The 27,036-nt window shown below is 40.6% G+C and overlaps 1 protein-coding gene across 1 annotated transcript in view; it reads right to left on the bottom strand.

The window, feature by feature from the left end:
- Positions 1–27,036, bottom strand: part of LOC127582737 (unconventional myosin-Va-like) — a 115,990-nt gene that overhangs the window by 65,171 nt on the left and 23,783 nt on the right. The window contains exons 6-15 of the mRNA XM_052038300.1: positions 26,262–26,405; positions 18,891–18,976; positions 16,646–16,749; positions 14,113–14,225; positions 11,576–11,841; positions 11,400–11,481; positions 7,329–7,469; positions 6,162–6,287; positions 5,530–5,613; positions 935–1,066 (exon numbers count right to left, since the gene is read on the bottom strand). Coding sequence (XP_051894260.1) covers positions 935–1,066; positions 5,530–5,613; positions 6,162–6,287; positions 7,329–7,469; positions 11,400–11,481; positions 11,576–11,841; positions 14,113–14,225; positions 16,646–16,749; positions 18,891–18,976; positions 26,262–26,405 — 1,278 coding nt within the window. The remainder of the gene's footprint in view (positions 1–934; positions 1,067–5,529; positions 5,614–6,161; positions 6,288–7,328; positions 7,470–11,399; positions 11,482–11,575; positions 11,842–14,112; positions 14,226–16,645; positions 16,750–18,890; positions 18,977–26,261; positions 26,406–27,036) is intronic.

The raw sequence follows: 27,036 nt of genomic DNA, 5'->3' as shown, positions 1-27,036 counted from the left end.
AGAGGCTAAGTTAGAAGAGTTTTTACTTCTGACATCATTTACAAACTAGTAAATTGAAAAATGATAAAAATGTTAAAGTTTGAACCATAAAACCACCCCCTTTGCTCCTTAATCCACAAGCCTCAAAGCCCTGTAAAACTAAATGGCTCTCCAATCCGACACTGCATTGGATCTGAATGGCATTACCCCAACCATACTGGGGTCCAGCATTAGTTTCCACAGAGTCCAATGATGCCACATGCTAACAAACTTCAGATGGGCCTTTGACAGGGCACCTATAGAGGTCTGAGCCCCACTGAAGTTTCAGCAGCTAAAAAAAAACACCTACTCCAACCAGCAAGCTTGCTTCATTAATTCATCCAATACTGATACAACCACTCTAATGCCAGGAATTGGTCAGACGCATTATGGGCAGTCAGTACTACTGCACTTGCAGCTAGAACCTAAAGTTTAACTAATGAGACAAATGCCTTGTGATGTAGAATCACGCTGTGCTACTAAACTCTTCACATCTTATTTTCACACAAGTTGCTCCATTGGCTCATTTGCTACCCTTGTCATCAATGATTTAAAGCTTCGACAATAAAACTTGGGCAATTCTAGTGCAAGCATGAATTTCATGAAGGCATTACACAAGGTTTATTCATAATATACGGCATGATGCTCAAGTTAACACTGGATTATACACAGCATGGCAAAGTCCAAATTAAAAACTTTGGGTAAAGTAATATTTTGTGCCTCTAGGTTTATTCCACTGTTGGAAGACATCACAATTGTAATAACTTTGTTTACACAAAAATACTCAATCCTCTGTGAAAGTAAAATTTTAGGTCACTTTTGTTCTTGAAAATTACAAGAACTTTGTAACTGGACAGTTGTGGCACCAGCTTTGAATGCAATTTATACAATGCTTGCAAAATGATGATCAAGTTACCTGACAGCTCACAGTTTTCTTGTGCTCACTTGTCGCAGGTAAAGTTTTTCTTAAAGACCTCAACGTCACGTTGGAGACCTGACGTCCTGCAGAAACGTCTTCCTTATGGAACAGCTCTGCAATCAACTCCGACTTTACGTAACAGGATGAAGGTTTTGAGATATTATTTCATGACACAGATTACATCTTGCATCATTTTCCATCTGTGCAATAGTATTAGATAGATTGGTCTGAAACCCCACATAGAACTCTCAGATCGCAGACACAGCCATGAAAGAAATTCCTCCACTCATCACCATGACGTTGTTTGAATCTCTTATTTCCACTGGAGTAATGAGACCTTCCCAATTAAAATTAACTGCATCCAATGCTACTACAACCAAATTCAAAATCACTGACATCCACAGAATTCCTTGCTCAACCTCTATACAACTATATTAATAGCCCGAGTTATAGTCTGCAGTTCCTTCTCCTAAGCATTCTGGCCTTGACCAATATCCATAATCAGGGTCACCTGCAAAAGCTTTGAATCTACATCCATCAGCTATGTCTCTCTGTTGGTCAGTCACATACCATACGACAGATAGCCCAGAACTTACTTTGGCTCAACACTACCAGCAACTTGCTCCGTAGCTTGTTTCCATTCCCCTTCCCAGTTATTTGAGAGAATGGAAGTTAGTGATGCAAAATTTGTATCTTCCAACATAAAACCAAACTTCAAATCTAAATCAGCAAGATCTCAACCTTGCTGATGTCCAATTGCACTTCAACTGCAAATGTCATCTTCAAGCATCTCAACCTCAGGCATTGCCACTGTTCTCCTTGCAGTTTTACTATACCAATTTCAGCAACCTGAAACCATCCTATCCCAAACCTGGCTTCGCTATTTGCCCATTACATGCATGAGCTTCACATCCTCCCATGCCCAAGGTCCAAAATTTAAAATTCAAATCCAGAATGACTGTCCCTATCCAATTTCTTGCAGTTTGTATCCATTTCTACATCTCCTCCTCTCCATCCTGGTTAGCACATCCAGATCTGGTAAACACCTTCTCTTCCTCCACCTCTTCCCTGAACACCCATGCGCGACCTTGTAAATCACCCAGGAAATATTTTCCTGCTTGAGACAGATGATCATTCGTGTTATATACCTGCAGTTGGTTCACTGCCAGATTGACCAATGGGACACAAGAGATAACAGAATAAGTTAAAATGAAGTTTACACAAAACAAGAGGCACTTGAAGGGGAACGGGCAAGAGATTAGCTTGAACGTCTTCCCTTACTACTAAATCATTTTTGAAATTCACATCAAGGCGGTGGGGACCTTGGCATGCTGATATTTATATTAGTTTCTCTAAAGCCATCTAGAGTCGAGTGCAGGATAGACAAGACAAAAGGTGCAGCTTCTTTCCCAATTAAATCAAAATCCAACGACCTTTTCTTCCATGCAGAAAATGGTGAAATAGAGGTTATTGTGCTAGAACAAAACCCCAAAATGTGTTCAAGGCCATTTACAATCCCAGTTTGGAGAAACACTGTGCTTGAGCAAATGTTGTCAATGTTAAAACGTGCCTCGATAGCAAGCAATCTAAATAGTCTCGTCTTTAAACATGTCCCCAATGGGCTCTGCATCACATACTGAATCTTACAAAGCATTGCCATAATATCTTAAAGCAATGGAGAGAGAAATGGGTAACGTTTTGTGTTACCTACACAAACCCGCCTTTTCATCTAGTGATGAACTTTGAAGTGACGAGATTATTCCAACTGCAAGCAGCAAAAAGAAATATCTATTCTTTCATAGAATCCAGAGCTTTGGTAGTACAGGAATAAATCACATTCAATTTACTAGCAAATCAAAAGTACAGTGAATGTAGTTTCGTATCAATCTCAGCTTGCAAATAGATCCTGTTAGTAAAAGTGAGACCGGTCATTCAAAGAGCAGGTCAAAATTACCTTCTGCATCATTTCATCAGGATTGGCAAGGAAGGAAAAAAAAAGTTTTAGGTTTGAATAAGTTGCATCCAGATCCATTGAACTAGGCACCTATTAAAATGCTTTACTGCACACTAGATTTTCTAAAGAAAAAAACTGGGAATATGTAGTATCAAATTTGACAAAAACAACTGGGCAAAACTCTTTAAAAAGAAAAATCACAAGGGCTCTGGGGAGAGCTTCAAACTGCATTTTGATTTGAGCTAAATGATGGATCAACAGAATACAAACTTGAACGATGACCAGCAACGATCACCCAGAGAGTGGTTGGTGCATGGAACGCACTACCTGGGGTGGTGGTGGAGGCAGATACATTGGACAGGTTCAAGAGTTTGTTGGATAGACACATGGAGGAACGTGAGATAGAGGGATATGCGGGAGGAAAGGTTTAGATAGCGCGAGGGTTGTTTGATGGACGGCACAACATGGTGGGCCGAAGGGCCTGTTTTGTGCGGTACGGTTCTATGGAAATACTAAATGTGGCTGCACAACCGTGGTCAGTATTAATGTAAACCGTACAGCAAGTGGGGCTTCCTTAAAGCTAAGGCCACCCAGAAAAACCTTTGCCAAAGGAAGCACCTCCCAGCACACTGGAGCCAGAGATGGCCACATCATAAAAAGGGAGCAGGAAGCATTTCTGTGATGTATATGGAGGTGAGCATCCCACGTAGAGGATGTGGTCAAGCAGAATCTTTCCCAGGCAGGGGTAAGAGGAGGAATGCATTACAGCTGCAGAAAGAAAACATTTCACTGATCAAGCTGGAATGGTTGTTGTGGTCACTGAATTCTGAGTGTTGACAGATAGAAAGTAAATACAACTTAATTACAGAAGTAATTACAGTGGAAAGCAACCCAAAATAACATGCTTTTGAAAATGCCATCCTACTTGATTGGAAGTACATTCAAATAATCCTCAGCTCTGCCTAACATTGTGCCCACATCGCAAGGACTGCAGTTCAAAAAAGGCAGCTTACCACCACCTTCAAGGGCAACTGAGGATGGTCAATTAAATGGTATCTCAGCCTGCAAAGCCCACATCCCTTGAATAACAAAATTCAACAATTATGCTCAGATTTTTTGAAAACTGGGCACATCGGAACAAAGAGCGCAGGCACTGAATTTGCAGCATTTCCTTTTTAAACATCAGTTCTTCGATGGAAGTAGAATCGTTTTGAAACAGCAGAAACTCTTGTGTAAATAAACTGAGCTGGAGTATGCAGAGACTACAAAGAATATCATTCCCTAAACACCTGAACTCAGACAATAATCCATTAATCTAGTTATTCTCAAGTATCTAGTTATTGTGAAATGTCAACCTTATGGACATGAAGTTTTTGTTAATCAAAATAGTTTTTGAGAAGACCTAGGAACTAAATGAATCCCAACTAGCTTCAGCCAAATATTTGAGCATTCACACTGTTTCTACCAACTAATCCCTCAACATTAGATCAATTTACAGGCCAGACTGCTCCCCAAGGGCCCCAACTTCACATTCGATGGTGCTAGCTGTTCATGACACTTAAAAGTTTAATGGGCTGTTGGACTCCAATGTGACAATTAGAAATGCATTTCGGAATTGTTTTCTCTACATACAATCTGGAGAGGGAGCAAAAAGTGCAAGGAACAGAGGGTGTGTGGCAGTAATTTAAACTTATTGCATTGTTAATGATCCATATTCATTGGATTGCCATTAGAAAATTCTTCAATGTGATTGGCTGCTAAGCCAGCCTGGCAGACATGGACGCCAATGCTACAGATCTCTGAACTAACCAGAGACCAAGTAATAAAGACAAATTGACATTTCAGAGAATGCCAAACCTTTGTGGACAATTCAAGGCCAACAGTGAACCCTGTTGCTTCAACATTGAGCACCAACCCAGGCTCAGGATTTAAAAGAAAAAGGTTTTATAATAGAATATCAAATACAAAAAGCAAAGAAATAATTCTATCCATGAACCCTCGAGACAAAGTTTGCAACTCCAGGCACATTAATTGAAGAGGTGTGGCGGTGATAGACCAGAATGATGGTGTTAAGAATGTGAAATCATACCACCCCACCTCAACCCACTGTAACGAAGCAGAGAACTTGAGGGGCTCTGACAATTATGCAAAATTTTGTTTTGGAAACGGTTTTCATTATTTGAAGAATCAGATTAGGAATATTACAAGCAGCATTAAGAATACAGGAGATATTTTAAAGCAAAAAGAAATCTCAACTTAAGAAAACTGAGAAACTATTTGAAAAGAATGTGAAAATACAACTTTAGCTGAAGATCGAGCACATGGACTAAACTACTGCCACTTATAGTACAATCTATGCTTCCTGTTAAACAATAAATCAAAGACCCACAACTTAACCCAACTGACATTTTATCTAAACAGCTAAATTTTAAAATCTGAGGGACAGTATAGGAAATCTCATTATAGTTGCACAAGATGTTCTCATAAGATTAACCAGGTAAGCATCAGGCATCCAGGAATAATAATGGTGGTTAAAAGGTGGTTAAATTGGCAAGTTTGGGTTAAGAACTGTAAGCTTTACATTGTCCATTACAAGTCAACACACACTTAAACCCGTTTGTTGAACCAGAGAACTTACCTTGCTGGCTTTCAAAATGTTAATTGGTTCTTCGTAAACTGTATCTCTATTTTTCTCTAAAAATCCTTCACACTGATACAATACCTAAAACCAACACAAACTTTTAAAGGTGATAATGGCTAAATATATCTGATAGACAACAATTTCAAATTTTTATGGCTCCTGAATTTATAAGCAAGCTCATAGTTTCATAGCTGAAAAAAGGGCTTTGTTTCTTCTGACAGTGTCAGGGTTTGCAACAGTTTATCAAACTAAGCAGCTGGCAGGGTCTAAGTGTGTCAACATGAAAAATTTGCAAAAAGTTAACAATTAACTGCATAATTCTCAAAACAACAATACAACACTTATCATAACAATACCTAAAACTGAATCCAATGTCAAAATTACCCACATTATGCTATAACCTCAAATCCACGAGAAAAAGAGTTGCCATCATTTAATTTGCAATGTTAAATAGCAGAGTTGCAGAATTTTAAGTTTAGAGTGTGAAACATCAATACTCTTCAAATTCTCTCGTCTCAGAACCCCTGAAAATGTCAACTTTCACATTTGTAACCTGGTTGATTGCATTCATTTAGTTTCATATCACAACGAGTTAAGTTCAGATATAGAATTTAAAAGCAAACACATACGTCATCAGCAGAATGGTGAATAATGAAAGCAGAATTTGACATCCTGGGTTTTCGAAAGTAGTAACTTGTATGCTGATGCCGGTCATAGAGTTTTTGGGCCCACTTTTCATCTGTTCCTTTAGGCATCTTAAAATTAAACAAAAAGTGTTAGCCCATTAACTGCAACTTGGTGTCAAAATGTATTGCTTAGTCCATACACGAAAGAACAAAACCAGAAAATGCTGGAAACACTCGGTAGGTCAGTCAGCATCTATAGAAAGAGAAACAGAGGTATTGTTCCAGATCCAAGACCTTTTGTCAGAACCTTCTCATGGACAGACTTAAACCCCAGAACATTACCTCAGTTTCTCTTTCTATAGGTGCTGACTGACTGGCTCAGTGTTTCCAGCATTTTCACATTTTATTGCAGATTTTCAGCATCTGCTTTTTTTTATTAAAAATATTTTCACTACATAAAGGAATACATTTTTACCTCACCAAGCTGGCAATCAGTTTTATTCCAATTACCTGGTACAGGCTCGAGATAGAAATAAGAGCTATACACATTGTCATCTTCACCTTCCGATTCGGAATGTTTAGAAATACAATTCCTCAAAAGGAAACTATAAATGTCAGTTATTAATTCCAGTTGCCTCATGTATATAATCAATTATGCCACAGATTCAGCCAGATATAGAGATTAAACGCTCCTTATATTGTTAAATCATGTGGCTCTCTGGAATTGAGCATCTCCAGGTCTCCTGGTTGCAAGGACTGTGTGAATACCCCAAAGGTCAGATCTTCTTCCACTCCACCTTCCACCCACTCCCCCCACCCCCAAAAACCAAACAGGGGAAGTATGCTTGCACTTGTATACAATGTAGTTACCCAGAGATAGTCCCATGGTCAGCATCGTTAGAAGGCAGAGGAGATTATTCCTGAGGGCCTCCACAATAGCAATGCACTTGATAGAAAAAGGCACATCCCTATACTTGAATACTTTGAGGAAATAATTACTCAATGTTATTTCATGCTCGTTGCTTCAAGTCTTTTTTTCATCCTATGGTTCTCACCGGGCCACTGACAGAGTTCTGACTTGTGTTTTAACATCTGCTGCCCTCAGGGTAATAATATGCACTTCTGTGGTTGGTGTGGTTGATCTTTCACCTACCAAGCATTATCTCTTACCTTACATTCTTCATCTAGCAGATCCAAGATGCCAAGCTTTGCTTCAATGACATCAATACAAGGTTGATTGTCATGGTAATCAATTAGTGTCCATGATAATCCTTCAGTCAAGTATTCTTCCTGCTCTAGCTTGAACACATGCTAAAAGGAAGATACATGTTTCCACAATTAGACCATACAACCAGCCACATTTATTCATTGATAGGAAAGTCTATTCAGTGCCGATGCTGATGCTCTCCACATTGCAAAGTCGAACCGTTTAGGAAAGATACGTTACCATAAATAGAAACATGACTAGGCCATCAGCCCCTTGAGCCTGTTCTGCCATTCAAGGAATTGAGCTCTCCAGGTTTCTGGGGCAAGGAATTCTAAAGACTCAACCCCTTGAGTGAAGGAATTTGCCTTCATCCCAGTTTTAAATGGGTGTCCCCTTATTCTGAGGCTATGACCTATGGGAAATCTCCCAGAACAGAAAACATCCTCCCAGTATTTATTTGTCCAACACTACCCACCCCCCCCCCCGAATAAATGTTGTGTTTCAACAAAATTCCATCTGCAATGAGTGCACTACCAACTTGTTCAATCTTCCCTCAAGACAATCCCTCCATACCCAGGGTTACCCTAGTGAACCTTCTCTGAACTCCCTCCAATTATAAGATCTTCTTTCAAGTAAGGTGACCAAAGCCATACAGTAGATGTGGTCTCACTTGTACCTCGTGCCGTAGGAGTAAGACTTCCCTACTTTTAAAATCCAATCCCCTTGAAATAAAAGCCAACATTCCATGAGGCTTCCAGATGATCTGTACACAAGCTTTCCAATGTTTCACACATCAGAACTCCCAAATCCCTTTATGCAGTTTTCATTATTTAAAATCACAACCCATTTCATCATTCCTCCTTCCAAAGTGAACTTCACATTTTCTCATTATGCTCCATTTGCCAACTTTTTTGCCCATTCACTTAACAGCTCATCTCCAAAATATTTGTATCCCCTCCCAACCTGCTGCCCCCATTACCACAAATTCAGCTGCAGTCCCTTCCTCCAAAGTTATAAACTTACCTTAAACGTGGTTCCAACTTGATGCCACAGCGCCCCACCGGTCACAGGTTGCCAATCTAAAAACGACACCCCTCATCTCCACACCGCCGCTTCCTGTCTGGTAGCGCATCCCCTCTCCATGCTGATACATCAATCCCAAGACACAAGGTTCTCATCTTTCAAAGCATCTTGTGTCACACCTTGTTGACTTTTTTTTTAAAAATCCAGATATTAAGTCAACTGATTCCCCTTTATCCATTCTGATTGATATTACCTCAAAAACCTCTACACTTGTTAGACCCAAGAATTCCCCTCAATAAAGCCTTGTTGACTCTGCCCAATCACATTACACCCTTGTTCTGCTGTTAGTAATTGCTTCTATCATTTTCCCAATGATAGATGGCAGGCTAACTGGCCTACAGTTACCCACTTTCATCTTCCCTCCCTTTTTGAATAAGGATATTACACTGGCAGATTTCCAATCCTCTGATACCTCTCCAAAATCCAAGAATTTTTGGAAGATTGTAACCACTGCACCCATCACCACAGCCACTTCTTTTGGGATTCTAGGGTGCAAACCATCATATGCAAGGCTCAGAGCACTTGCCCTTTAAACCCACTAGTTTATGGAATAGTAATTTGGCAGTAATGGTCTTGGTACGTAATTCTCCTCCAGTGTTATTCGGTGTTAATGGGGTGTCTGTAATACCTTCTACAGTAAAGATGATGCAAAATATCCATTTAACTCCTCTGCCATTTTCTAGTTCCCCATAACATTTTCCCCCAGCCTCTTTCCCCAAGGGACCCATGTTCACTTCGACCTCTTCCTTCCTTTTAATGAACTTAATGAAGCACTGTGTCAGTCCACTAGTTTATTCTCAGTTATTTCCCCACACCACACCCCCACCACACACACACACTTTTGTTGGATTCTGAATTTCAAGTCTTCACATCACTAATTTATACCACCTTATACGTTTCTTTCAACTTGATACTCCCTTTAGCTTCCTTGATTAGCCATGGTTAGTTCATTTCCTCCCCCTCCTTGGGATACGTTGGCGCCAGAAGCGTGGCGACACTTGCAGGCTGCCCCCCCAAATACTATGCAAAAGATGCACTTTGCTGTGTTTCAATGTACGTGTGACTAATAAAGATCTCTTATCTTCCCTTATTTCAGGAAAAAATATTAGAATACTTACTGACATTTTCATCTGTTGGCAACATACAAGTTGCCTGTTTTCATGTTATAATACAACTTTTCTAGAATGCATTGAAGTTTCCTTTCAAGCAGCAAATCCTTTTGAGCAAATATGGACAATTATTGGGGTGGGCTTTAACTGCAGCTAAGGGAGACTTGAATAATCAATGTTCACCAAAGCAACCAGTGGTGTACCACAGGGATCGGTGCTGACACCCTGTGGATGGCAAGGTACACTGCCCAAAGCTACAGCAGATGGAAAGTTGGACAGAGCAATTGGCAGATGGAATTTAATCCAGATAACTGAGGCAATGCAATGCATTTTGGGAAGTCAAATAGGGGTAGGATACATCTAGTAAATAGTAGGGTGTCAAGGAATGCTCATGAATAGAGGGCCCTTGGAGCTCAAATCCATAGTTCTGAAAGTGGCAATACAGGTGGATGAGTAGCAAAGACAGCACATATAGCAGTACATGTCTTCATAGCCTTCACAGGTTGGGCACAGAATACAAAAATTGGGGTGTTTTGTAAAGTTGCAACAAAACAATGGTTAGGCCTCATTTGGAGTACTGTGGTTCTGGTCACCACACTACAGGAAGGACATGATTGCACTGGAGAGAGTGCAGAGGAGATTCACCATGATGTTGCCTGGGTTGGAGGACATTAGTTATGGGGAGGGATTGGATAGGCTGGGCTTGTTTTCCTTGAAGCAAAGAAAACCAAGGGCTGACTTGATAGAGGTATACACTAGGCATAGATCGGGTAGATAGTCAAACTGTTTCCATGGTAGGGTTTCAAAAACAAGAGGACATCATTTTAAGGTTTGGGGGGGGGGGGGCGGGTCAGGAAGAAAAAGATTTTTAAAGGGCATTTGAGGGGAACATTTTCCACACCCACACACACACCCACAGAGTGGTTGATACCTGGAACTCTCTACCAGAGGTGGTGGAGGAATCAGATACAATCACTTCATTTAAGAGTTGGTCTAAATATCTCTTAGATAGGCAAGGCATAGAAAGATACAGATGAGACTAGTGTAGATGGGCAAAAAAAAATCAAGATGGAAGCGGTGGGCAGAAGGGGCTGTTTCTGCCTGTAACGACTTTGACTCAAAGCATTTTCCTTTAAGTGGGGACAAACTTGCTCCTAGAATATCAATGCTCAATATCTGACATTTGAATTTCTTGAGACAAATGTAAATGGATCCAAGAAAATTTCCGTTGTGTCTAGAGAGACACGAGTCAGCAAACAAGGTGGCAATAGAAAGCAAGGAATATTACAACAGTAGACAGCAATGATAGCACTGGGAATGAAAAAAAAATCATTTAATAGACAATTATCTGAAAAAATAAAAAAACAGAACAGATAGTAAACAACTCCAGTTAAAGATTCCTGGCACAAACATGGGGTGAAGGCTCTTGTTTATTGAATCCTAGAGACTTTGATATACCACAAGGGCTTTCTATACTGCACACCAACCACCTAGTGGCTTCCAAAAGAATGACCTCGTAGACGATGCCCACAAACTAGTCGCTTAACTGAAATAATCCCAACTAATTTTACAAAAAAAAAACTCAGAAGCATAAATATCTTTGACCCCAGTTCATTCACAAAACACATCCATCAGCTTAAACTCAGAATTCTATTTAAGAAAACTCCACACGATATCAGAACAAAATCAGGTGCTAAAGATATTCAAGCAGTGCCCATAGCCAAAGACCACTTTTCTCGGCACTAGTGAACAATAAATGAAAAACTTCACAATTAGGTGGCTTATACAAGAGGTGCCTTAGAAGAACTACATTTTAAAGTCCTCTCCTTGGAGAAAACTTACCAGGTTAAATTGCTGCTGTAGTTTTTCATTTGCATAATTAATGCAAAACTGCTCAAAACTGTTTCTTTCAAATGTTTCAAACCTAAAAAGGAAGAATTAAAGAATTTAAACTAAACCCACTTTTTTTTTTAAACCTGTTATTGGTATAAAGAAAGAACAAGGCTTTGCAGTCTTACCCATAAATATCTAGCAGACCAATGAAGACGTGCTGCTTTGAGGAGGACCTTAGAGCTTTATTAATTTGATTCACAATCCAGTTGAAAAGTTGCCCATAAATGTGTTTGGCAAGAGCATCTCTGGAGCAGGTAGCCTCCTTTATTGCCATTGATTTGACGTAGGTTTCATTCAGCGTAATAAGCTTGCGGTGACAAAGCCAATGCGCGATCTGGCTTTGCTCCAGTCCCAGCAACTCACAGAACCGATGGAGATGTTTATCATTTGACTGCCGACATTTAGAAACGTTCTGGTCACTATCTTTCACATTAATAAAAATAACAAGGGAAATTCAAAACTTTTATTGGTCATTTTGGAAATATACTCCACCCATATTGGTTTTTTTTTACCATCTCTTGAGCTTCGCTACTTCCACAGAAACCACCTCCTGTGCATTCAAGAACTGCCAAAAGCAGCTCTCAACCCTTAAAACAGTTCAATGCAGTTTTTAAAGAATAGAAACTGCACTGAACAGTTTGCAGAGTTTAACAAAAAGGATCCTGACACCTCCAGACAATGATAGGTGCCTTGTACATAGCTCAGCAATTCTGCTCCTTGTAAACTTAATTTTAGTTGCCTCAAAGTGAAATAGGTTGTAAATATTGGATTATCTTGCAAGTCCTAGGTTATTCCACGTTACATAGGTGTGAAGTGATTGCGACAAACAGGATTAAATGATTTCAGTACAGCTATAAGCAATAATAATTTAAATCAAAGGATTAAAAGGAATGCAGCAGCAGCCAAGTTTTAGCACATGGACTATCAAAGTTAGATTTGTCAGGGCTCTACATAAATACTCAAGGACTGCTGAAACGTATGATAGTGATTAATATTTCTATTGTTTATGATGGGGGGGAAGCCACAAGAGCCTTGCACATGGTTTGTGTGGGCCAAATAGAGTAGATCTGACTTGCAGAGGAGGATGGAGGGAAGGGAAGAGGAAAGAGTGATGTCTCAAATCTGAACTTAATATACAAAAAATGGGGAGATATTACATTGCAATGTTCTACCTATCCAGAGAGTAAGGCACCAGAGGTAAAAGGAAATTAAGTATGATGTATATAACTGTACTTTTAATAACTAAACATGTGATATGACTTTTGATGCAATATTTTAACCATCAACAGAGCATTGTGTCATCCATAAAGGGTGTTCTATTGACAGCACCAACACTTTTACACAATCTCACAAGCATCAATACAAGAACCTATAGATTTTACAAGGAGAAACCAACTAGATTTAAAAACATTTAAAAAGACAAAAGCCAAAAGAGTGAACACAGACATTTCCTAGGCTTAACAGTTGTCATTCTGAGAACATTAAAAAGTGATGAATTAGTAATTATTTTCCAAACTTCTCTTGAATCCTTCCCTTCAAATTGGGAGAGAAAACTGTTAATGTCACTCATTATGAAAAGACGAAATAAACTTGAATAAAAAAAACTGAACATATCATTTGCTTCCCACTCTCCAGGCTGGGAATTCCCAGGTCTGGCAGTCATTGGATGGCAGAGAGGAGTTTCCCAGCACAATGCTGTGGAATCCTGGAATGTCAGGATTCCGTGTGGAGCTGCTGACAAGCAGTGGCACCTGCAATGTCACCTATCGTTCACCTTACTCAGGGCACAGCACAGCCATGTGTCCAGAACTAACTTGCCCACAGGCAGCTCAACACTGATGTCAAAGCCAGTTTGATTCAGCCCATTGTTGATTCTTGGCAGATTGGCAAAGTAGTGATAGTGGTTAGGGAGAAATGCAAGCTAAGAATTGCTCGAGCATACAGCTGATACAACAGCTGAACACCTAAAATTAATTCCCTCTCCCAAAATAACTGGCTGAAGCTACTGATCCTACTCCCCACAGGATGGGCTGACAACGCAGAGGTTGTGTCAGAACGTTGTGGGTGGGCAGTTTCCCCATTGACCCATGACCTGATGCACCATCAAAAGAAAAGTCGTCGAGCTAGTGGTCCAACGTGCTGGATGACAAAGCAGTGCTCAAGCTCATTGGTGCTGCTTTGGAGGGAGACCACGCGACAACTATTGGGGCTAGTTGTAGCCAAGAGTGACTAAATGACTTGACTTTTTTTAAAAAAAAGAATAGGACAGTGCAAAAATTCCCCTACATCTACAATCTGGAACTAAAACAGGAGAGAGTAGGCTTAGTCATAAAACCGAAGGATGCATTTTATCACTTTGCAAAGATTTCAGATCAGGAATTCATTTTAAATTTAAGTTATTACAAACCCAGAAATTTAAAATAAAAAGACCAGCATTAATGAAGATGTCTCATCTCAGATTGGTACTGAACAAATATCATGGCCCTATACAGCTAAGCCACATAAACAACTGATCAGCTTAGCCACTTCCAGTGGTTTTCAAGGAAAACATTTGGATAAAACCTGTTGCAAAAGTTATGGGTGTTCAAACACTAAGCAAGAGTTTAAAAGACAAAATGCTCAATAGTCTTCATTTTGTGAAGATGGCAAGTGCAACACTCACATTAATGAAGCTGCGTTCACCATCACGATCATTTGACTGAAAGTTTATATTTCCCAGATGAAGGATAGAAGCTATAATTTGAAATATTTCCATTTGAAGAGATTCAGAGAAACCTGAAAGCAGACACAAATTAATACATCATTCCAGCAGTGTTCCCCATTTTAATATACAATCATTGATCAATTAAAAAAAAATCAACTACAAAATTATGGAATGTACTGCTGGGGGTGGTGGTAGGGGCCAATACGACAGTCTCCTAAAATGATCCTATCAGATAGGCACATGGATGACAGAAAAAATTGAGGGTTATAGGAGGTGAAGTAGAGACGGATAGCTTGAATGGGGATAAGGTTATCATGGTTTCATGGGCCAAAGGGCCTGTACTGTTCTATGTAAAATTAACTTCAGTTGGCATCTCGTAGCCAGCCAAAAAGGCAGCCATCCACTTCAGTTATGAATTAGCATCAATATTCAAAAAGTTAGATTATAATTTCAAACCAGAATCTTGACTGTGGCTGCAGTAGTTCAAAGTTCTGAGTTAGATATTTGTATTTATGATAACTGTAATCTGGCTATTTAATGTGCTCGATTGAATAAATGCAAACTATTCTGCATCTGAACATTTCCTAGAAATGAGATCATAAAATCTTTAATCTATGAATCTTTAAAGTACTGACACACACAGATTGCTGGGAGCATTGCAAGTAAGTTTCATGCTTAGAATTACTACTTCACATCTACGAAAAGGGTGTTACACCAGTTTAAAAACTCCGGTTTGTTGTATACACTGTCCTGCATGGTGACTAAGCATCATGTAAACCAAATACAGCACCAGCATAAACCAGGACGGCAGACAAAATAATTGTGAATTTGAGATAACTGAAGAGCAAAAATCCAATGTCATTTAGCAGCATAAATAACAGCTCAAAAAGATTTAGCAGATAGTACAGTAACAAGCAATGTTAACTTGGGTGATTGAGAGAATAAAAGAAATAAAAACCTCGAAGTTACACTGCCATCTTTCAAAGATGTAGTAAATTTCCAGAATTTCACAAATCAGCAACTTTATCGTTCCAGTCAGTCTTGTTCTTCTCAAGATGTGTCAACACAAATGGTGGACTCATTGAAAGGGATAAAGGGACATCACCACCACTGTTTAATAAAATTCAACAAGTTTCCTCAAAATGGGAACCACCTAACAGTTGTGGGAAGACTTACAATTCTACTGCTGTATTTCACATTCACCCCAAATACTGGATGCGTCCAATTTCTATAATTTTCATACCGATTGCACTTTGTGTTTCTACACCCACTGTATTTTAAAATGCAAAAAAAATCCAATCTTACTGAAAATTTTTAGCCCAAATTGTTGAACATGCACAATAAGCAAAAATGATTTGCCTTTCACGTTCCAGACTGTTCAGAATCAGAGCAATACAGCATGGATACGGGGCCTTCGGCCCAACGGGTCCATGCCAACCATGTTGTCTACCTAGCTGGTCCCAGTTTCCTGCATTGGGCCCTTCCAGGCCCCTTCTTTTTAGGTACCTACCCAAGTGCTTCTTAAGAGCTAACAAAATACATTTTGAAGAGTGTGGTAGGTGTGTGACATCTAACTTGTGCTGGACAAGTGCCCTGAAACGGCAGTGCAATAATGACCAGGTGATGGGTCAGATCACCCTGGACCCAGGCCACACCTTGTATCCTCACACATTGCCTGTGGCTCAATGCCCTGCTGGCCTTGGTCCTCCAGAACTAGGCCAAAGACAATCAGAACCAAGGCCCTTCCCATGGACCAATCAATGGCCTTCTGACACTTAAACAACTGAAAAGTGAATTTAAAAATTTGACCAAAAACAATATCAAAATAAAAACAATCCACTTCCATTTTTAATGGTGCTGGCAACCCTGTTCAATTGAGTGGAACCACACCAACCGTACCAGAAATGGCTGATACACAGCTGAGGGACAAGGTATCCATCCCCTCAGGTTAGTACATCACAGAATGCCCTTGAACGCCAAGGTAGAGTGGAAGGTGTGATGTGAGCACATCTGACCTTCATCATGCTCTGTACATCCCCATGGCAGTCCATAGACATAAAAGCTTGTGATACACCAACAAGTGCACCATGGCTGGTTGGGGCTGATACACAGGAGGGTTAACTAGCTGTTACCATGATCCAACCCTATCTATCTGTTCGTGGTAACATTGGCAAGGGATCACCATCAAGTAGAATGGGGATAATTCTCCTTCTCTAAAATACTGCCAATGAGATCCCTGTGCTGAGTGCATGGGGCCTTGGGTTATCAGCTCATGCAAAGGACCACACCTCTGAATGCAGAGCACTCCCTTTACACTGGAGTTATTCTGATTTTTGCATTCAAGTCTCCAGACCAAGTCACTACCCAACTTTCTAGTGCGCCATCACATAAAACAATGGCTGGCTTTCCATACAAATCAGTATTCTTAGTCAAAAGCAAATTAAAAATATGTAATTTTATTTCATAAGCATTCTCATTGGATTGTACATACCCAATGTAGTGAAGGCAGCTCGTGTTCGTTCAAAGTCTGCCAGGTCATCAGCTCCATCAATCAAAATATTACCTCCATGATTAACATAGAAGTAATTTTCAGCCCTACCTGAAATATAAATAATTCAACCATATGGGTCATGTAAATGGAATACTAAAACAACTTTCTTCCCGGTTTGCTAGCCGAGCTCCCACCACCACCAGATGGCAATCACAAGCCGATGATTTCAACCAGATCTTTCTTACCCAAGATCCCTTTGCTCAAGCAGCAAAGAAAACAAAACCTTTAGAAGTTTAAGTAACTGCAAGCAAAAACGTCTCGGTTAATCAGATTTCAGACTTCCTGCTGATAATCAGACCTTATTCCCAACGTACACGTTTCCTCATGTGGCTTTGTGGAGGTCAAATACTTATCAGTTCTTAAATACTTGAAGAAATTGACCACAAAACCAGTACTAAACTGTGCCATGTTAAAGACAAACTACAAATTCAAATTGGAAAACATCCCATCAGGTTTTCTGAGCTCTCTGGTGATCGTGTGAAAAAGGTATTTAAAAAGAGGGCAATCAGGAGTGAGATTGAACAAGACAGGCAATACCTAAATGGGTGGTATGGTGGACAGTGAAGGTGGTTGTCCCAAGGTTATCACAGGAACTGGATCAACTGGGAAAGTGGGTAAAGGTATGGCAGATGGAATTTAACTCAGACGAGTGCAAATTGATGCATTTTCAGGAAGTTAAACTGGGACAGGATTTAGTGAATGACAGGGTCCTGGGTAGTGTTGTAGAACAGAGACACCCAAGGGTACAGGTACATAGTTCCCGGAAAGTAGCGAGACAGGTAAACAAAGTGTCAAAGGCAGCACATGACACATTTGCCTTCAGACTGGGCACTGAGAACAAGAGTTGGGTTGTCAAGTTACAGCTGTATAGGACTAGAGACTGCACTTGGAATGTTGTGGGCATTTCTAGTCACCGTACTACAGGAAGAAGGTTACTACGTTAAAGATGGTGCAAAAAAGATTCACAAGGATGTTACACAAGAGATTCTGCAGATGCTGGAATCTGGAGCAACACAAAACTGCTGGAGGAGCTCAGGTGGAGCAGTGTCTGTGGAGGGAAATAAACAGTTGACGTTTCGGGTCGAGACCCTTCATCAGGACTCTAGCTTGTGCTCCCTCTTCCCCCTACCTTCTAATTCTGGCTTCTGCCCTCTCTTTTTTTCCCAGTCCTGATGAAGGGTCTCGACCCGAAACGTCGACTGTTCATTTCCCTTCATAGATGCTGCCTGACCTGCTGAGTTCCTCCATTATTTTGTGTGTGTTGTTTCATGAGGATGTTGCCAGGACTGGAGGGCTTGAGTTGTGAGGAGAGACTGGATAGGCTGGGACTGTTTTTCTGGAGTGAAGGAGGCCAAGGGGCAACCTTAGAGGTTTATGAAATCATGAGAGACAGACAAGGTGGATAGTCACAATCTTTTAATCGCAGGGTAGGGGAGTCTAGAGGGCATGGGTTTAAGGTGAGAGGGGAAAGATTTATGAAGGGGACCTAAGGGACAAGTTTTTCCATACTGGCAAGTATATGGAACAAGCTGAGAGAGGAAGTTGTAGAGGCAGGTACAGTTACAACATTTAAGACAATTGAACAGGTACATGGATTGGAAAGGTTTAGAGGGAAATGGGCTAAACATAGGCAAATCCAGTTCCATTTGGTCAGCATGGATGAGTTGGGCCAAAGGGCCTATTGCCATGCTGTATAGCTTTATGACTCCCAAGACAACTTGTAGAAACAGATGTGACCTGGCTGATCATAAAATGTGTATGTTTTGATCTAATGTCCAAACTGCATGACACATGCATCAAGAAACAAGTGGGAAATTGTCTAATTTTCCAATTAAAGGAACGAAGGAAGTGACAAGAAGAAGTGTCCCAAGATGAAAAAAAAAATCAGAAAAAGATTGCAATCAATAGGGGTAGGATCAATCTTCAATGTACTGTCCAATCAAATCCTGGAGACTCCTTACTAGCATGGCTCTTAAGCCTTTGCTTCTAATACCTTCACTATGAAGTTGAAACATTGCTGCCTTGTTGACTGCTATCAGATATCAAAACCAGTTCTCAACGACTAAAATGTGCCTTTAGACGTGAATAAATTCAAGAGGTCAATTGCAGAACTTCAATCCAATATACCTGACGACCACTTAATACACCCAATTTACATTTTTGCTTTGCATCTCACCATTGATACTTACCAAGATCCAATTCAGAAAATTCAGCCAGATTAGCAGAGGCACAGAGCTGATAGAAAATGTGATAATTCCTCTCCTCTTCTGCCTGAGAAGTTAAGAAAAATTAGAACATTATAGATGCTAGTCAAACCCTGTTACTACAGGAGCAGAAAAGTTGAAGGCACAAGATGAGACCACGCAGAAGACAGCCCATAACATCACTGGGGGCAAGTAGAACATTGAGAAGAAAGATACACTTGTCGACCCTTACCTCAGTAAAGTTTACTTACATTAGGTAAATGACCATACAATCCTAATTCAAAACTCACAACTTTATTGTATCAATGCAAATATCCATGCAAGTTACATTGTAAGTCAACAATTCCCAAAGGTTATTTTACTTTTGTACCAGTGCTCACCCAAATACTTCTCCCACTTACAACACAGAAATATGGGATCTCCTATTGGCCAAGTGATTGATCTTCTTTCTTCCTGCCCCAGGCACAGGGGTCTTCCTTGTGATTGTTAGTCTCTGGAGTTCGCTGCGCTACCTCTGAAATCCTTCATTTTTATTCTGTTTCCTCATCAGTTCTTCACCATTATACTTCAATTCCATTGGTTCTGACATCTGGCCAGCCTGTGCCCACTTTTCATTGGCTCTGGCCCAAGGCTACAGATAGCATTATCTCATTGCTCTTCGCACAAGTAAGGACATGCCTCTGATGTCATTCCTTTGCCTTTCTCTGAATCAGGCCATTTCAAACCAGTTACAGCCAGTTCGCATTAGACACTGGGTTCAGGTCATTTCAGTTCATGGACACAGACTATTCTTCTTATATAAAAAGTAGAAGAATCAATGCAGGCTTAGAGTATCACACAACTTTTTCCCTAAAAATTTGTTCCATAATCAGAAGATACTGGTTGGCTATGAAAACGTTGGCTTGGTACTTACATTAACAAGGTCCTTGCATGGGACACTGAACACAGAAGAGGTATAAAAAGTGAAGATCCAGGCTATGCAGAGAACAGTCGAATCAAAGATGCACTAAAGGTACCTACACAATGTTCAAGTTCTACTACATCACTTATGAACTTGACTAGAACAATTGCGCTTTTGTTTCAAAAAGTTGCCCTAAAATCCTGCTTGTCAAAAATCATGAGATCAGTCATTCAGTATGGGGGGGGGGGGGGGGGGGGGGGGGGAGGGGGGAGGGTAGAACAAGCACAATACATAGCTCAGGAAACTTGTAATAAAAAACAAATGTACAAAGCACTAACTTTCACCAAGAACATACCACAAGATTTAACTGTAAAATCCAGATATGGAGCTTAGAGTGCCTGCAATCATTGGCAGGTTTGAACATACCAACAAATCACTAGAGCCTTGCACCACTTTCTGAAAGAGGGATGCACTCCCAGATTATGCACCAAATAACAATGTACAGTGTATGCAGTCTCTCCCCCCTTTACCTAGATAATGTAATTAGCTGGTTGAATTTAGTTATTTAGAACAAGTGTTACGAGCCTGGGTTGCTACTTGGTGAGTGTCCCTTTAAGGCACCTGAACAGTAGCGTGTGGTTTTGTCTGACTGCTGTGAGTGGGAGCGGAGAGCTTCTATGACTGGGTTAACTGGAATGCTGCAGGTGTCTGAAGGCTGATTCATTCGAAGTGCTGGCAATGGCAAACGTGTCTGAGTGCTGATTCCCGAACTCAGCGAGAACGAGGAGTTGGTAGCACTGACTGCCAGCCTCTGTATCTATGGGTGAAGCCCATTAATTGAGTGACTGTCACTTTGCAATCCATACACAGATTTTTGGAGCAATCTGTGGAGTCCACTGTCACTAACCTGTACCGGGAAGCAGGTATATCTGTGGGCAGCCACGTATTGAGTGGCCTTGGTGTGGCAGATATTTTGGAACAAAGCAACAGAGATCTTCGATGATTGTGGCGTCATATTGGTTCCAACATGGAATTTGTGAAATTTGTAAACTCCTTCTCTCTACATTCTAGTGTGGTTTTCAGAAGCCTTTGCTCGTTGTTTTGCTTCATGACTTGAACCGAACTGGGTTGCCATCATAAAACTTCGAACTATTCCTAGACTTGGCTGGTTTGAGAACTAGCCACACACACACAGGTTTATTTTGGTCAATGTCTGATATCTAACTTTTGTTCTTATTACTACAAGTAGTTATTAATAAATAGATTCTAACATTTAAACCTTGCTCATTGAGTTTCTATTGGTGCTGGTATGTAACAAAATTGGGGGCTCATCCGGTATCAACTCAAGACTGGTACGAGAGGTCCGGGATTGAAACAAATTGGAGCTTATGGGATGATTGATTGTCAAGCAGACTGATAAATTTCCTTTTGATTGGCGTGTGTGTGTGTGGGGAAACCAGCAGCAATGGATGTTGATGCATTTCCGAAACTGCCAACCCCTGTGGGATTGCAGGAGGCGAGTAAGGAGGAGTTGTTGAGCATTGCTAAGAAGTTAAAACTTGAAGCAGCAAAGCAGTCTATGGGAAAGGCAAATATTCAGAAACTGATAGCTGCATATTATGTGGCTAAGGAGGTGTTTGAGCAGAGCATGTTAGAACAGTTTCCTGAGAGTAAACCAGAGATCTCTGATGCCCAGGTGAAGCTGGCACAGATGCAGTTTGAACAAAGGAGACTATAGAGGCTGAACCAGAACAAAAGCAGCTAGATGCTGAGTTGGAACAAAAGCAACTGCAGATAGAGGCTGACCTAGCACAGAAGAGCCTGGAGGTAGAAATGAAGAGGCTAGAGGCAGAGCAACAGCAGCAGCATGGGTTAGAAATGATAAGCCATGGGGTTCTGTTTTTGGTCCTGGTGGTACCTTTATGGCCAGCAGAGAGGTTCTACTAGTCCCTTTGAGGATCAGGTTGATCAGTATTTTCAATATTTTGAAAAAGTTGCTCAAAGTGGCCATGGGAGAGTTGGTCTCTTATGTTACAAAGTGTGATTAAAAGTAAAGCTCAACAAGCTTATTCTGCCCTGTTAGTGAAGCAGCCAACTATGAGACATTAAAACAGGCTGTGCTTAAAGCCTATAACTTGGTTCCCAAAGCTTATAGGCAAAAGTTCAGGCAATCTCTGGATTTCCTATTCCAATGGGTACAAGGACTGTTAGAAGTTTTCTGGGAATGGTTGGATATTATCGCAAGTTTTGCAAGAATTTTGCTGATATTGCTCTCTGAAGAAAGGTGTGAAGTTTGTATGGACAAAGCCTTGTCAGGAAGCATTTGAGAAATATGCTAGATAAGCATATGGAAGAATTTAAAATAGAGGGATATGTGGGGTGGGGGGGGGGGTAGGGAGGGGTTAGATAGTTTTTAGGCAAGGTTTAAAAGGTCGGTACAACGTTGTGGGCCAAAGGGCCTGTATTGTGCTGTACTTTCTACGATTCTATGAAATTGAAAGTCATTTTATGTCACCAACCTGTGCTCAAATCACCTGACTTTGAAAAGCCATTTTCATTAGCAGTAGATGCCAGTGATGAAGCTGCGGGAGCAGTGTTATTACAGAAGGATGACTATGATGGTATTGACCATCCTGTAGCTTACTTCTCAAAGAAATTTAATGAGCATCAAAAGAATTATTCCACCATAGAGAAGGAATTGTTATCACTTATTTTGGCTTTAGAGCATTTTGATGTTTATGCTTGCACAGCTCAGAAACCACTGGCTGTGTATACAGATCCTACCCCATCGGTATTTCTGAGTAGAGTGAAGGACAAAAACAGGAGATTGTTAAATTGGAGTTTAATTTTACAAGAGTATGAGCTCCTGATAACTCACATTAAAGGCAAAGATAATATAATTGCCGACTGCCTTTCCAGACGTCAAGTTTGAAATGTATGTTTAATAGAATTTTTTTCTCATCTGTATCATGTGATATGATAATTGTAAATGTATTGTTTTATTCATTGTAATACGCAGTTAAAATTTTGCTCTTGCAGGTGAAAATTTTTTTGGGGGTGAGGGGGGAGGTGTTACGAGCCCAGGTTGCTACTTGGTGAGTGTCCCTTTAAGGCGCTTGAATGGTAGCGTGTGGCTTTGTCTGACTGCTGAGAGTGGGGGCAAGAGAGCTGGTAGCACTGATTGCCAGCCTCTGCATCCATGGGTGAAGCCCATTAATTGAGTGACTGTCACTTGGCAATCCATACGTGGATTTCTAGAGCAATCTGTGGAGTCCACTGTCACTAACCTGTACCAGGAAGCAGGTATATCTGTGGGCAGCCACATATCAATTGCCCTTGGTGTGGCAGATGTTTCAGAACAAAGCAAATGGAGATCTTCAGCAATTGTGGCATCATATTGGTCCCAACGTAGAACTTGTTAAATTCGTGAACTCCTCTCTACATTCTAGCGTGGTTTTCAGAAACCTTTGCTCGTCGTTTTGCTTCATGACTTGCTGAACTGAACTGGGTTGCCATCATAAAACTTCGAGAACTGTTCCTAGACTTGGCTGGTTTGGGAACTAGCCACACACACACAAGTTTATTTTGGTCAATGTCTGATATCTAATGCTTTTTTTTTTCCCCCTATTATTGCTACAAGTAGTTATTAATAAATAGATTCTAACATTTAAACCTTGCTCATTGTGTTTCTATTGCTGCTGGTACTTAACATGAGGTACGAGAAATGTCCTGAAATAAAACAAAAACTGAATTCAATTCCGTGGGTCAGATGTTAAACCCACTGAATCCAGCGCAAGTACAGGGCGATCAGGGAATGGGATAGAGAGAGCGGGGGTACACTTGGGCTATGAAAAAGATTTTGGTATAATATAAAGTCAAAGTAAGGTAATGTTCATGTAAGCTGAATTCACTAGTTATAGAATAAACCAATGTTCAGCACTGCACCCTAGAATTTCAGCTATACAGCTATTCAGATATTTGACTTAACCACTTGCTTCAAATCAGAATTAACTGCAATTTTGTGGTAGCTTACAAAATGCCGACTTCACAAATGTTAATATTAATTTTAAGCCCAGTGGAGATACCAGTGGTGGTGCTCAGGGTCAGCTGATGAACAGCTAAAGTAACAAAACTTCTTGCTCCACAGCTCTGGGCAGACGCAAGTAAGTGAACTCTTCACCAACCACCAAGAAGTTAGATCACAGCCTTATTTTTGCCTGTCACTCCCACCACAGTTGATTGGTGACCCAAGGAAAAAAGACGACTGCTGAGGTCATTTGCCACTAATGAGGGAACAATTGTAGATCCCAGGAGGATGAAGGCAAACTGATGAAATGGGAAGATGAAACTTATTGAACACAAACATGAAATAGCATCTGGGAGAAAATGCACACAACAGCAGGGAGTGGGGGGGCAGGGAGGGAATTGAAGCCCGTGGTCAGACAGGTAGGGGTTCGAGACCAGACAGACTTTGACTGCATGTGTACAAATGTCTGAAGATGATACAGAAAGTTGGTGAGGCAGTTGTCCAAGTGCTTTACAAAGGCAATGAATACAAAACTGTCAGAGCTATACAGCACAGGAACAGGCCCTTCAGCCCAATTGGTCTGCTCCTAGAACATTGCCTGAATGACCTAGTCCCAGCTACCTGCATTTGGCCCATATCCCTCTAAACCTTTCCAACCACACACCTGTCCAAATGCCTTTTCAAGTGTCATAATTGTGCCTGCCTCTAGCACTTCCTCTGGCAGCTCATTCCATGTACTCACCACTGCGAGAGAGTTGCCCCTCAGGTCTCTTAAATCTTTCCCCTCTCACCTTAAACCCATGCCCCCTAGCTTTGGACTCCCTTACCCTGGGGAAAAGACTGGCTATTCACCTTATCTACACCCCTTATCATTTTATAATCCTCTACAAGGTGACCCCTCAGCTTCCTAGACTCCAGGGAGCAAAGTCCCAGGCTATCCAGCCACCGTTGACAGCTCAAGTCCTCCAGTCCTGGTAACATCCTCATCATAGTACATCATTACAGATGACTTGGTGTAAACAAACCCAAGCTTGAGAAAGGATGTCAAGACCTTGGAGGTACAATAGCAGATATTTCCCAGCACGATACTGGGCAGAAAGCTCTGCAGCTACATGGAGAGACTGCAGAAGCAGGGTTTGTTTCTTCAGAGCAGGGAAGACCAAGAATCCCAACAGAAGCTATAAAAAATAGGGGGAAGTGGTTTCTTCCAGACAATTGGTTGATAACCAGAAGCCAAAAGTTTCAAACAATTGACAAATTTAAGAGCAATTTTGACAGAAAGGGGTACAGAGATCTGAACATGTTACCCGAAAAAGGTGAAACCAGATTCCTTAGAACTATGATGCAATCACAAGGTATGCCAGCATGTTTACTTTCTTAGAAAGCGAAGGAGGTTCAGCATGTCACCAAACATGCCAACAAACATCTACAGATGTACTGTTGAAAGTATCCCAACTGGTTGCATCACGGTCTGGTACAGCAATTCAAATACGCAGAAGTGCAAGGAGATTCAGAGAGTAGTGGATTCTGCCCAATACATCACGGGCACATCCCTCCCCACCATTAGTATCTACGGGAGGTGCTGCCTCAAGGCAGCAACATCTATCAAAGATTATCATCTGGGCCATACCATCTTCTCACAGCTACCATCAGGCAGGAGGTACAGAAGCCTGAAGTCCCACACCACCAGGTTCAAGAACAGCTACTTCCCTTCAACCATTCGGTTCTTGAGCCAACTAACAACCCTAATCACTGGAGTTTAGCAATACTATGACTACTTTGCACTCAAGTGGACCTTTTTTTTGGTTCTAATTGTGTTCTCTAGTAAAAATGTAAAAAATGTTTCTCTTGTGAATGCTGCTTCTATGATGCTATCTGTCTGTGAGGCCGCTGTAAGTTTTTCATTGCATTTGTGCATAAATGTACTCGTGCATATGACAACAAACTTGACTTTGAAAATACATTAATTGAAGAGAATCATGGAAAGAGCTGTGACAGAGCCATATTGAGGCACCTTATCAAAGAGCTGGCCTTGACAGAAAGCAGGAACTCCTGACAGCAGTAACTCTACTACAAGTGTAAGATCCAGGTTCAAATTAGCAATTTCTCATGCAGTACATTTCACACTAAAATCATGGACAAAATTGATTCATGCACAAAGATATGTTCAGTTTCATGGTTTAAGATCATGACCTAATCATTAATACAGATAACTCTACAGCTTCTAATCCACAGCCCAGTACATGTTAATGTCCGTAAATTTAATGTCAAGCAACCTTCACTGAATTCAAAGTGCTTCTCACATTTTCAATTGAAACCACAGTTTGGTACAGAGATTCTGTTTGATTATGAAGTCAAAAACAAGGTCAGTGGGTGAATTATTGGCCTCCTTTGAAAAAGGGTGGGGTGGAATGAAGTCCTTACCTGGAACACAACTCTCGATTTCTCCAGTAAGTATGTTCTCATACTGGCTCCAATTATGAGATACCTGCAATTGAAATCGATCTCTATGTATTTTCCAAACCGACTACTGTTGTCATTTCTTGTAGTTTTGGCATTTCCAATTGCCTGACGAAAAAAATAAAGCCAATTGTTTAAATTTTATTAGAAGTATACTACATCATTCAGTAACCATCAGAATAAGAGAACAAAGCCTTATTTCAAGCACACTCATACGGTGAAAACATTGCTCCATACTTTGCTAAGTGCACAACAAATCAAAAGATCAGGTACATCAATTCACAATCCTCATGGGAAAGTTGGGAGTGAAGGTGGTAGAGCAGGGGAGAAAAAAGAGGGAGAAGAGTGTAATGGAAAAACATTCTGGAACACAATGTGTGCTAAACATTTTCTTTGAAGGCTGCACTCACTTCCCTTCAGCAGCTAAGTTGAGCTAGAATGCTAAATAAACCTTTGCAAATAAGGAGACACACCCTTCAATATAGATCATATCAATGGGAAACTATTTAAATATGGTCACCATTGATCGTAATAATGAGAAAAGTGAAAACAAAGGAAACCCAGATTGAGAGTCTGGCCAACTGCTTGATATAAATGCGTTAAAAGATTATGGCAATTCAAAATGGGGAAATGTAATATCATATCATTCTGAAATTTAATTCTTTGAACCTTGAGCCTTGCTAGGATTTAAACATTTAGAAGCTTTAGTTTCAAAAAAAAGGACCGAAACCACAAAGAC

The sequence above is a fragment of the Pristis pectinata genome, chromosome 24, assembly GCF_009764475.1.
Source record: "Pristis pectinata isolate sPriPec2 chromosome 24, sPriPec2.1.pri, whole genome shotgun sequence".
NCBI classification, from domain to species: Eukaryota; Metazoa; Chordata; class Chondrichthyes; order Rhinopristiformes; family Pristidae; genus Pristis; species Pristis pectinata.
The sequence above is the reverse complement of the archived record's forward strand: the minus strand, read 5'-3'. Positions and strand labels throughout refer to the sequence as shown.